At 38.1% G+C, this 12,798-nt stretch overlaps 1 protein-coding gene across 1 annotated transcript; it reads right to left on the bottom strand.

The window, feature by feature from the left end:
* Window positions 1–2,361: 2,361 nt before the first annotated feature.
* LOC131307073 (uncharacterized) lies at window positions 2,362–6,640 on the bottom strand. The gene is made up of 4 exons (XM_058333490.1): window positions 6,540–6,640; window positions 6,327–6,422; window positions 3,070–3,362; window positions 2,362–2,782 (listed from the first exon to the last, which is right to left on the bottom strand). The coding sequence occupies exons 1-4, from the start codon at window positions 6,638–6,640 to the stop codon at window positions 2,604–2,606; spliced, it is 669 nt and encodes a 222-aa protein (XP_058189473.1). The 3' UTR covers window positions 2,362–2,603.
* Between the last annotated feature and the right edge of the window lie 6,158 nt (window positions 6,641–12,798).

Raw genomic sequence — 12,798 nt, 5'->3', positions numbered from 1 at the left:
TGAGATGAGGATCCTTTTGGATCCTCTACTTCTGAGTCATTGACAGGTCTCTCATACCGGCACTTAGAGTCAGTTTGCTTCGGCAAAGTGTCATTGAGTCTGTAACTTATGTGCTTCTAGCAGTAACTTGTGTCTTTGATTTAGTAGTTTTGGTTCATTCTTGTATATTGTGATAAAATCTTTTCCCTTGGGATGATGAATGTAGTGATTGACGTTGATAAAAAAAAAAGAGAAAAAGAGAGAGAGAGATGCTCCAAAGCACTTCTATTGAATGCATTTTTTGGAACTAGACCTCATGTTTTCATCTCACAAATCTAGCCCCTAAAAATTTGAACTCAAACAGACACCTCCCATTCCAAAATGTAAAAAGGAATTGAAGGAGACATAATATGATGGTTGTCTTTATCCACTGATAACCAAATTAGCAAAAATCTTACTGGTGGTAACCCTAGCCCCAATCAAATCAGAGAATTCCAATCCCAAATCAAGCACCTACCAGGCGAATTATCCACAACACAAGTAAGCAGTGAAACCCCCTTCTTGTTTAAACATACCCTACTTGTAAACCCTAATCATCAAAACAAAAATAGCTTTTTTTTGCTTTAATGGAGCGTCAAAGGAAAATCAAACAACCATCTAGTTTAAACATACCCCCATTCGTACTCAACGTCACAGCAAAAAAATCAAACAACCACCTGCCATTGCTTCCCTACTATACATAAAGAGTGAGTTAAGGTTAGAGCATCTACATATCTCTCTCTCTACTCCCTCTTCTATTGTTGTCAGCCTCTATGGTCCCTTTGGGACAGCAGAGTCCCCCCAATCCCAAAAATTGTAAATTCCACTTCCTTTTCTTTTTTTCTTTTTTATCTATCATTGTAAACTCCGCTTTGAAGAAGCTACCAAGGCGAATTTAGATCTGCAGCATATTTTAAGGGATTTTGTTGTGTAATTTTGACTATGTCTCTGTCTCCAAGGTGTCTCGCGATATTGTGTGCCCTGCGCACAAATTTGGCCAAGTGAACCTTGTGATATTGTATGATGTCTTAGTTGTTGTTTAATGAATATGTTTTGTTTCTTAAAAAAAAATGGTCCTTGATCGGCCATCATCATTGTTGGATCAAACCTTCTGGCTCACAAATCCCTTACATAAAATTAAAAGGGAAATGATATTAATACTCCAAAAATTGATGTCGGCGTTCCAAAAAACAAAAGAAAGTGGCTTTGGAGTTACACTGATTTTGAAGTATCTGCATCAATTTTTGGAGTGCCAATATCATTTTCCAATTAAAACTGCATAGTGGGACCTACTTCGGACCCCATAAAAATACCCATAAATCAGCTTCAACAGATATCGGTAGATATATGTTTTTTGAATTCGTAGGGGCGAAATTTCGACCTATGAAAACATGAGTTTTTTTACTTTTCAATTTTACCTTTTCATTTCAATTAAAGTAAAAGACCTTAAAAATTTATTCTGTGCTTATATTTCTTAAATGTTATACTTGTTGCATAATGCATCCCACAAATATCGCAAAAATATATAACACAGAGGCTCCCAATTCCCAAATACCCCTGAAGTTTGGAGGGGACCTGATCCTCTCTCTCTCTCTCTCTCTCTCTCTCTCTCTCTCTCTCTCTCTCTCCAGTTTCTTCATCTTATGCGGGTTTTCTTTTTGATCCATTCATCTTATGCGGTTGAGATCGGATTACTTGAACCTGCCTTGCCCAATTCCCTAAGAGGAAATCTGCCTTGAAGCCATGAGTTAGCATCATCTAGCTAACCACTTCACTTACTGTCTTGTTTGGTTTTAATTTTGGTGTAGTACTACTTGGGATGAAAAGGTCAACATGGATGTCTTCTTAATTTATGTTTGTTTGTTGCCTTCACATATACAGTATACCATAGAACACGAGCCATATTGAAAATGCGAGGTTACGGATTATGGGAGACCATATCCAGACCATAAATAAAAATTTTAATTGTCAATTTGTGTAAAAATTTGAGTGAAAGCTCCAGCGCACTAATGGTAATGGAAAAGCCAGTTTTGGGTTGAATTTCAAGGCGACAATGGGAGTGCATCAGAAAAATCAATGGAGGCAGAGGATTCCAATTGAGTTCTTTCTCTTCATGGACTGCTTAGTAGTACTACTAGAAGCAGAACCTGAGTTTTGAAAGTACAACTCCTTGATGGTGCAATTCCTTGGGGCAGGTTAGTAGATTCAATTGTGCTTTGGTTCTTCTTTATTTTCTTAGGTAGATTGCATTTGGAAGTAGTTTGGAACACACACGGCGACTGATGTGATAGTGTTCATAATGCAAGATACAATATTTAAAATTGTAAAAGGTTGCAATTAGCATACATACAAGGCAAACAAGTTTACAATAAGACCTCTATATATTCTCATCACTTTTAAGTGGTTTGTATTGCGATGCTTCACACATGATCATATGATTAAAAAGGGAAATCATACACTTATTTAAGCTATAGACCTAGTATTCGACCATAATACAGCTCTTTCTAACATTTTATCTTGGTTTATATATGTATGTATAAGGATCAGGGATAGTGGAAATCTGACAAATGTTGCAAGATGGAGAATTACACCCTTCCTAGCCCCGATTCACCATGGCCGGATTTGGTCCTTCCAAAAATGGATAGAAACAGGAAACACCAAGCCACAAGTAGAGCAGAGACGATACAAGCACATGAGACTAACACAACCCAAACGAGCCCATCTGCGACGAAGACGGATACAAGGCATGACAGGGTAACAACACCTGAAACCAGGGATGAAAAAGAAAACCTTCAAACCAAACGGATAGCATCAATCAAACCCAAGCAGACAATTTTGATCGGTTTTTAAGTTAGTCCCGGTGTGCTCGGTTTTGAAAATACTAAGCATCAAATTTCAGTTCAACTTTGGGCTTAAAATTATGATTCGTACACCAATTAAAACCGAACCATTTTATTCGTACAATTGGATAACTACTGCATTTTGAGGCCTAAACTGATAGCATCGAACCATTTGATTCGATTATTGCAATTGATTTAATCACATGGATACCTGAGATCAGGACATTCATGTCGCGGTTTACACGGCAGTAGAGAAATTGCCCTGTGGTTTGCTCCTCCTCGTCCACTTTCACTGCTTTGAATTTGAGCAGTGCTGCTGGTGCGAAGACAGAGATGCATAATGCTGCGAGGGAAATGGACATGGCGGCGGGGCGAGTTTCAAATAGAGAAACTTTTCGGTTCTGATATATCTGGATGAGGCCCAGAAGCAACCCGAGATTGGCCAAGACCAAAGCATGCCATTCTCCAGATGAAATCCTTTCTGTTGCCTTTCCAAAAACAGCACTATTACAATTACCACAAATGGCAAAAGTGTGAGTAGAAAGAAATGGAGGACATCAGACTTTGTCATTTTAAAAATATAATTCATGCAACCGAACCCAATTACTCGTTTAGTTTGGGTTGGTCGATCAGTACTGTGCATTTAACTTACCGGTAGCACATACGTACTCTATCAAACTCCTTCCGCCCTAAATTGTTCATCCCCATTTTTTCCCTTGTATTTTCAGTGTCTCGAAAAAAAAATTCCTCTTCAAAATGCAATGACCAAGGTTGATGAGTACACCCTTTTCTTTCAAGTTAAGGTTTTGTACTATTGACAGTTCCATTGGGTGTCAATAAGGCTTGAAAAAAAAAAAAAACAGCTGAAAATAGGGAAATATGAGAGAAGATGAAAATGAGCCTTATTGGACTTGCGTTTTGTGATGAGTAATTATAATTCTATGAACACGTTGTAGTACAGAGACGAAAGTTCAGTGAATGAAGACTTGTTTATGAGTAATTAATTATTTAGTGGCTTTCACGTTTCGCCACGTGATGCCCCAACACTTCTCCATCACATATTTGGTAAGATTCATACATTTAGTCTCGAGTCAGACATGAATATGTGGTAGAGAAAAGCATTAGAGTCACCATGTGACGGCGCCCTGAGAGCACTCAATATGTTCGAAACGTAATACACTACAACTGTAAAAATATTTTTTTACAAATGAAAATAAATATTTATTGGGTCCTGTGGCCCACGTTCCTCAACACATAGAAAATTGCATTTTTTGCTGCTGCTTTTTTCTGTTGTATTTTTTTTTTTAAAATTTCAATAACCATGTGTCTCAACTAATTTTGGGATCCAGATCATCTACAAGGATTCTTCCCTATGAAGATTGTGTGACGATTTTCATTGAATCAGGACCATCCATCTCGACAATCAATTGTCCTGATTAAAAACTTACTCGTACGTGGAAAAGTTAATTTTTTCCTAACTCTTTCCTGGAAAAAGTTTGTTTTCAATTCAAATCATTAATTATCGAGATGGACAATCTGAATGAAAATATTCATAAGATCCTCACAAATAGAATCCTCACACTGCCCACGTACCGGTCTATGCTACGTCGGACCATCAGTATCAGTATCCATATATACTCGATAAGGGGAAAAAATATTCCGAAGTAAAAGGCTTCGAAGGACTGTTTGCTATACTTTTTTGATGTTTGCGGCCAAAAAGAAATTACTTTAATTTCTAGTTAATTTGAGAGGGGCGAAATAAAATTTCTATCTATTTGGCAGTAAATATTGACTTCTCGAATTTACGTTGCACGAAGAGAAAAAAAACCAGTAGTAAATATTGACTTCTAATTTGAGTCCTCCCTCTGATGGTCCCCACCCCAGTCCTCCCTCCTGGTCCAATTGGAGCACTGCATGGTGCCATAAACTCTTCTCTATCTTATATTTATGCGGCGTTTCATAATTTGTGATAGACACAAATATGTGATGAAGAATGAGTTTGGAACATCACGTGACGGTACCCCAGGTGTCAAGTAATAGTAGTCAAGGAACTACCAGCTCAGCTCCAAATGACGTCAGCTCCACCAATCAGTCAAAGTCTAGCTGGCAGTTAGCAAGTTAAATTGAAATGCAGATTGTAATTCCATTGAAATGTAGAGTGAAATTCCTTTGATTCATTTCATGTTCATTTCGGGTGTAATTCTGTATAAGTAGGGATACGTAATCATTGTAAGTCAAGTTCAATACAATGAAATGAAGATCAAGTTTCAGATTCTTCTCTCTTTAATTTTCTGTTACCAGGGACATTGAATAATTTTCCCTCTCCTGCCCCCTCTCTCATCTCTGGGTCAATTCCCAACTTCTGTGTCTCTCTCTCAGACTTGGAGATGTAAATTGTAATCAATCTGAAGTTCAATATTTGTAATCTTAATTGACAGGAAGAGAAAATCCCTTTAAAAAAAAAATTAGATGAAGAGAATTGGAGATGGTAATCTTATCTTCAGAGGAGATTAATCTTCAAACTTTGAATTAATTGAAGATTAATTAAGGGTGACTTCACACTACATATTTTGAATAAAAATAATTTTTAATAGTTTTTGTTTAGCTTTTTGCCGCGTTTCTTGTAATTAACCGCTTGTCTCGACAAAAAGAATCAAAAAAAGTATGAAATTGTAAATCGAAGTTGAAAAAAAATCATAATATATATTAGATGACACTTTAAACAGCTTTTCGTTTATTTTTGGTAAGGCTTTTTTAAACGACGCTGTAACACTAGAAAGGGTATACGCTGGGCCCATCTCATCCGTTGAATTCTCCGTTTAAAGGAGGTGCCCCCTCCCTAATTAGACAACTGGAAGATGTTTGGAGGCAAACTTAACAGAAGATCTCAATCTCTCGCGGCCCTCCTTCCTCCCTCCCTTCCAACATAACCCTATTCCTCTCCCGCCTAAACTGCTAAACCCAACTGCAAAATATTCCTAAAAATCAGAGCCGACCTGACTTTTCAGGGGCTTAAATTGAAAATAAATAATGAGACTCTTTTTTAGGACTATTATAAGAGGTTTAAAAAAAAGTAGGAGGGGACCTTGAAATTCAAAAAAATTTAGAGGTCTAAAACGATCGCAACACAAGTTTTAACTCAGAATCGGCTCTACCTGAAATCGTGACATTACACAATCCAAGGACTTCGTAAAAAAAGAGAAATAGACACCACATCCTGAACAATGAACAGCTGAAATAAGTCTGTGCGTGTGTGTGTGTGAGAGAGAGAGAGAGAGAGAGAGAGAGAGAGAGGGGGAGGATCGAAATCGCTGCATACAAGTATATATGGATAAATATGTGAGCACTGTTTGTCGGGGAAAAAAACATATGAGCACTAGATTTATATCTGTCTACTAACAAGTTACGGAAAAGAAAGCATGCCAAGTGCAGAAGAAAGAAAGGAACATAACCAACAAAAAATGTTACCGCCGATCATCATCTCCCCGACGACGACGACCACCATCACGTATCCTCGGGTCCTGATCCTCCGGTTCTTCTCCTCTCAATTGTTGTAATTCCTCTCTGCATATATTTTTTAATAACTAGTTAAGTTACTGAGATTACATACATTTTTATTCTTGTAATTACACCTTGACAAGTGATCAGTACGTATAACTAGTATTCAACATGAATGCTAACCTCATGATGAGGATGTTGAAGGTGGCAGCAGCATGTCGCCCGTGTCGACGACGACGATGAATGACCAGCAGTTGATCAGGCCTTGTCGTTTGTCGTACCATTCTTCCTTCGTGGCCGTGGAGAGATGAGATCTGAAAGTACTTGAGAGTACTAATGGCTTCTCTTGCTAGTGCATTGACGAGCCCCTTAATTTCCTTTCAGGTATAAGTATGGATCGTAGAAGTATATAGGAATCCGGGGAGGGTGGGTTTATATATTGGAGTAGCATTTACTGTCCGAAAAGTGGGTGTATTCATTTTTCAGTACAATTCGAAAAGTGGGCCCATCAACAACACAACAAAGGATTCGCGGGGTTGAATTCCCAGGTGGGTGTATTCATTCTTGAGTGCATGCAATTCGAAAAGTGGGCCCATCAACAACACAACAAAGGATTCGCGGGGTTGAATTTGCGGGTGGGTGTATACATTTGTTTTGAGTACAATCCAAAAAGTGGGCCCATCAACAATAATTCACGGGGTTGAATTCGCGGTGGGTGTATACATTTTTTTTGATCCGCTGGTGGGTGTATACATTTGTGGACTCAGATCCTAGTGCTGAGACAGTGATGTCTACCGCTGTTTAATTTTTTGAACAGCAAAGAAAATATATTAATTTTTGAAAACAGATTAGAAAAATCAGTGATGTCTACTGCTCGTCATTCCTTGAATTGTGGTTGAGGTTTTGGGATGCCCAAAAATCGTTGATTAAGCTTCCAAATTTATGGTTATGTCTCGTATCATTATTGGAGATCTAAGGTAGTTTGGGAAGTCTCAAATTGAGGTGTCTACAGTGTCCATGAAAGAAAATGAATGGTCCAGATTTAAACTATCTGAACCATTCATTTTTTTTATGGGCACTTTCATGGATCGAGTTTCATGTATTGCATCAATCATGTTATACTAATCTTTGAAATATGGGATCCGTTTTTGCCCAGGTCGTTATAGGGGGTAGCTTCCAAGAATAACACAAAGCTAGATTTATTTCTCCAAAAGTAGATCATTCAAAGTACCAGCCATGTTGCCATCCAATGGCTCATTAATGAGGTGTCGTCCTCAGGTTGAAATGTTTGGAAGATATTGAGATAAAGAAATGGGGAGAAAAGTCCACATTTGTTTTGAGTACAATAAAGGAAGCGATCTCACATTTATGGGAAGAGCCACCGCGTCTAGTTATCCTACTTCTTTCAAGTTTTTTTTTTTGAAAGGCAACTTCTTCTTCTTCTTCTTTCAAGTTTCAACGATCTACTTTTGGAGAAATAAATCTAGCTTTGTGTTATTCTTGGAAGCTTCCCCCTATAACGATTTGGGCAAAAACAGATCCCATATGTCAAAGATTAGTACAACATGATTGATGTAATACATGAAACTCGATCCATGAAAGTGCCCATAAAAAGAAATGAATGGTTCAGATAGTTTAAATCTGGACCATTCATTTTCTTTCATGAACACTGTAAACACCCCAATTTAAGACTCCTCAAACTACCTTAGATCTCCAATGATGATATGAGACATACCATAAATCTGGGGGCTTAATCAACGATTTTTGGGCATCCCAAAACCTGAACCACAATTCAAGGAATGACCAGCACTAGACATCATTATCTCAGCACTGAACACTCCGACCTCCACCCCAATGCTAAACAACAACTCCTCAGTGCTGGGAATCGTTTTCTATTTCTGACAGCTCTGACTGCTACAAGAATTTCATCATGACCCTACAAAACATCTAGCCGACTCTAAGTCTGTAAGGACACTCCTTCGTTTTTGTCTATAAATAGAGGTATTTAGAGCCACATACACACACAATACAACAAACCCCCCCACCCCCCGAAACTCTCTCTCAAGTTTGGAGCTCCTTTCTCTCTCTACAAATATATATACACTTGATACTTGAAGAGAATCTAAAATATCTTGTATTTTGAAGAGTAAAATCTCATTTTCATCCCAAAAATCCATATATCCTCAATACTTTACTGTAAAAATCCCTTTCATCATTTCCCAACTCAAAACGATCATCAAACCATTCAAATTAATACTCAAAGTCTTGATCAAGCACTAAGGTAGAAAGCTACCTGCATTTTTAGTTTCTGTTTATTTGAGAAAACCAGGAACCTAAAGCAGTGATACGAGCAGACTAATGCGATCATGGGCTTTCGTTACGAAAAAAAATGTAACTGCGTATGCCTAGCGCTGGGCATTCCCTCCCCAATGTTGAGCACTTCCTATTGGACTCGCTAATTAATTCAATATTAGTGGATCCAGGGGCTTTTACGTCTATTTCTAGCATTTATTACTCGTTTTCAATACTTTTCAATACAGTCTCCCTACTGTTTCATCTAGAAACACCACAAAATATTCTCAAAAAGCTATTATTCATGCATTTTTAATAATTAGTCCACTGTTAAGATAAAAAAAAATATTTTCCAAAAACTGGTCTAGACAGTAGCCCAGCGCTGGGCACAGGGACCACAGCACTGGGGTGTTGTCTTTCTGTAATTTTTGACAATTTGCATTCTTTTCATTCATCGCATGTAACTTTCTATTCTGTTTTACTCTTTTATATACTGAACAATCAGCACATGCCTACACCATACACTTTACTTGCTATATGTTTTTAAAGGTTAAGAATATACGCATATTCTAAAAATCCCACAAATATTTAGTAGAGACCAATCTTTGTATCGAGCGAGAAGAGTGCCGAACAAAAACCTTCTCTTCTTATAACGTGGCTCCCGAACTCAAAATCTCTGATTTATCTTTCAAACTCAAATATCATTTTCAAGTTCAAGGTTTCTTGGGTGGAAAACCATCTTACAAAAACTCGGGTGGCGACTCTTTTCAACTTTTCAATAAATAAAAACGAGCGGGGGCCTGGCCTGAGATTTGGTAGCCCACAGTGGCGACTCCACTGGGGAGAATTAATCCATACTTTGAATTTAATACACTCGTGAACAATCCATCAAAAGTCTGTCAAAAACAACAAATGCTCTATGCTTGTTGAGAAAGGAAATGTCGATTCTAACTGGATTCTCGCATCCGGCCTTTCTGACCTGGGACTTTTCCGATTGTTCATCCGTGTAGTCTCTTCAAAGTATTGATTAAAGAGAGCCAAACTTGAAAAATATTTGTGAAAATTTGAAAAATGCTTATATTCTTAACCTTTGCTTTCCACTTGCATTGTTCATTAGCCATGCTGGCATATTTTGGCAATCCTGCTAATGTCAAGGAATCCCAAAATGCACAACCTCCGACAAAGAAGGGTCACGCTGCAGTTCGACCACTGACCAACATACGCTCAGCAGTGGGAGGCATATCTATGACTCTGAGTCTGAGGAACCCTTCTTAAACCAAAAGCCGGCCTTTTGTACTTGTACATAACTATAGAACTTTCTCAACTAGGACAGGAACCCGTGGTTTAGGGTTATGTGGTATATCCTACTTATGTGCTGCATTGTTTTCATATATTGCATGACATCCTCATGTTACATCGTACATGTATACAGTTCAAACGTTAGGATGGTCATGGAAAAAAAAAAGCTTCTTTTCCCACAGTCCGAAAAGGTTGTTAAGACCCAATGAAGAGTCGTACATCCCATCAGAAGAATGTTTTGTCTCAAGATAACCCGTTTCAAACGATAAGCCTTGGGGGAAATCAAAACCTGCTACATCCTTTGCCCATTCGTCGGCCAAAGATTCAATGGAGAATGAGGAAAGGATCAAGTAATAACGTCATGATGCCCACACCGCTCAAACAATGGTGCCACGTCACCATTTGGCTAAAAGCGTCACGCCGCTCGCGCCACTATGGTTACGGTCTCATGTCGTTATTGCTAGGTTACTTCCAAAGTCAAAATCAAAACTTTGAATGAATGGTGAATTAAGGATCTAACCCGCTTTGGCATCCCCCGAGTCTTGTCCTTTTCCAATAAAAGGGCGCATCATTAAAAGAAACACTGAGGATCGAGGCAACCTTCGAGGGCCATTTCCAAAGAGGATCGAGGCAACCTTCGAGGGCCGTTTCCAAAGATTCTAAGAGACTTAAAATCTATGGAGCATACCTCCAATGTTAACCGTGCTCGAACGGCTCCCTGCTCTTGTTTAACCTTAAAATCCATGGACTAATAATCACAATGTTAATCCTGCTCAATTCGAATTAATTCCAACCTCAATCCCATTTTGTTAACAATCTACCAAATCTACCATGGTCATCAATCGAGATCTCTACCATAATAATATTATAAGTGGTCATATATTCACCTTGTATTTTTCCTTTTTTTCTTCTTCTATGCTTCTCTTGACAAAACAGATACTACCTCTATCCCAAAATGTTTGTCCAGTCCGCAAAACGCTATTCATATCGTAGCAACTCAAGACTCATAAGCGGTCAGTGTTTGCCGAGAAATTTGAACAGGCAGATGATTTGCCCCCAAAAGTCAAAATTGCGTTGTATTTGGTCAAGGATTAACAAAGAAGATACAGTATTATTGACGATGCAGAATACAAATTGATACTTACAGAAACATAATAAGCCTAAAAAACACAAATCGACAGCAAATTTTTACAGGGCCTAACAGTAGATCAATCTCTCACATATATAGGGTCATAAGACCAATCAATGGAGAGTTGAAGACATGCAAATGGTGCACTTCCAACACTCCCCTCCCCCCATCCAGAGGTAATATTAATACTTAATGAGTTAACTAATACTAGCTTTGACAGTTCAGTAAGATTGATTGATGCAGTCTCGCTGAGTGTGTTGATAACTTGATAGTTGATACAATCATTTTAAAACACCAGAACTTATTTGTCCGTGTCAAAAAAAGCGGCTTGTACATCCTCACGGCATAAATAAACTTGCTTACATTAACTAGGGCGTACGTTGTCGGGCCAAAAAACATAAGTGCTGGACATGATATCCATAGTACTGGAATCGCTGGATCATGGGTGGGATTAACCGAGATCAATTGCAGTCAACTTCCACCTTTTCATCCTGAGATGCTGCTTAAAGCAGGTTTACAAACACTTTGTGAACTGTAAGGGCTTCTGGTCGAGGAGAACATGGACATTTAAGGAGATAACAAGGTCACATCTACAATTTCAAGTTCTATTTAATGGTTGTATCAATGCTTAGAATAATTCTCTGTATTATAGACAGGTGATGATGCTAATGACTAATGCCAGCGCCGAAAATTTTCACATTTCAAGAGATACTCTTTTGCAGCTTACACTAAATGTGTTCATGACTTCATCTCAGTAACAAAACGGTAGAATGCATAATTTCATAGCTTCTAAATCTGTTTATAAATAGGCCAGACTGTAGAAAGGCAGTTCAGGACTTAACTAGATTTTAAACCATTACAAGATTTATCCAAGAGAGATCCCAGCATATGTTCGTAATATTAGTTAATAAAATGTCCTGACACTGAAGGGAGTTAAAGAAGAATAGTATGCACTTGGTAGAATGGAAGAAAATGGTAACTAACAATGTGACATATATCACATAAAGCTATTACCAATGAAAAACATTTCATTGGCATGAGAAAACATTAAAAAATAAAAACTTCATCCAAACTGGTATGACAGATTTATCTAATTGGGAAAAACTCCCCAAATTTTCATCAACAGGAAATGCTTACCTGCAAAACCTTTCCCAATATGACACCTAGCCTAAACATGCTGCTCATCTGGATTAACTTTCTCCGCAATATGCTTCTGCAGATTGAAAGGCAGGAGGGAAAGAAAGGCACTTATCGTACTATCCTTAAAAACAATTTAATGATAGCATTATACGGATTTCAGCAATGAAACCCTAATCTTAGAACACTGACCCTGGTCGATTACTCACCAGCACAGATAGGTTCCGAAGAGACTATATACTTGAAGAAACAATATTTGCAGCCTATAGCTCATATTAACAAATCATTGAGGGTTAGTCCAAGGAAGTAGAAATAGGATGAAATGATGACAAAGTAAAAACAACTGATATAGTTCAGAAACCTAAAATGGTACTTCACCATGAACGGGAGTTCAAAAGAAGAGGGAAAAGATACGGGGATGTGGTAGAAATCAGTCAACTCATAACAATGGAGAAATGAAATAAAGTGTAAAGACAATTTTGGATTTGCATACGTGGTTTTAAAAAGAGGGAACAATCACATAAGCCCGGGACCCTGGCCTCCAAAATGGAGCGGAGTTGCACTTTCTTGTTATTTTTTTTAAAT

The sequence above is a fragment of the Rhododendron vialii genome, chromosome 11a, assembly GCF_030253575.1.
Source record: "Rhododendron vialii isolate Sample 1 chromosome 11a, ASM3025357v1".
Lineage (NCBI taxonomy): Eukaryota > Viridiplantae > Streptophyta > Magnoliopsida > Ericales > Ericaceae > Rhododendron > Rhododendron vialii.
Note: the sequence above shows the minus strand (reverse complement) of the source record. Positions and strands in the feature narration are given on the sequence as shown.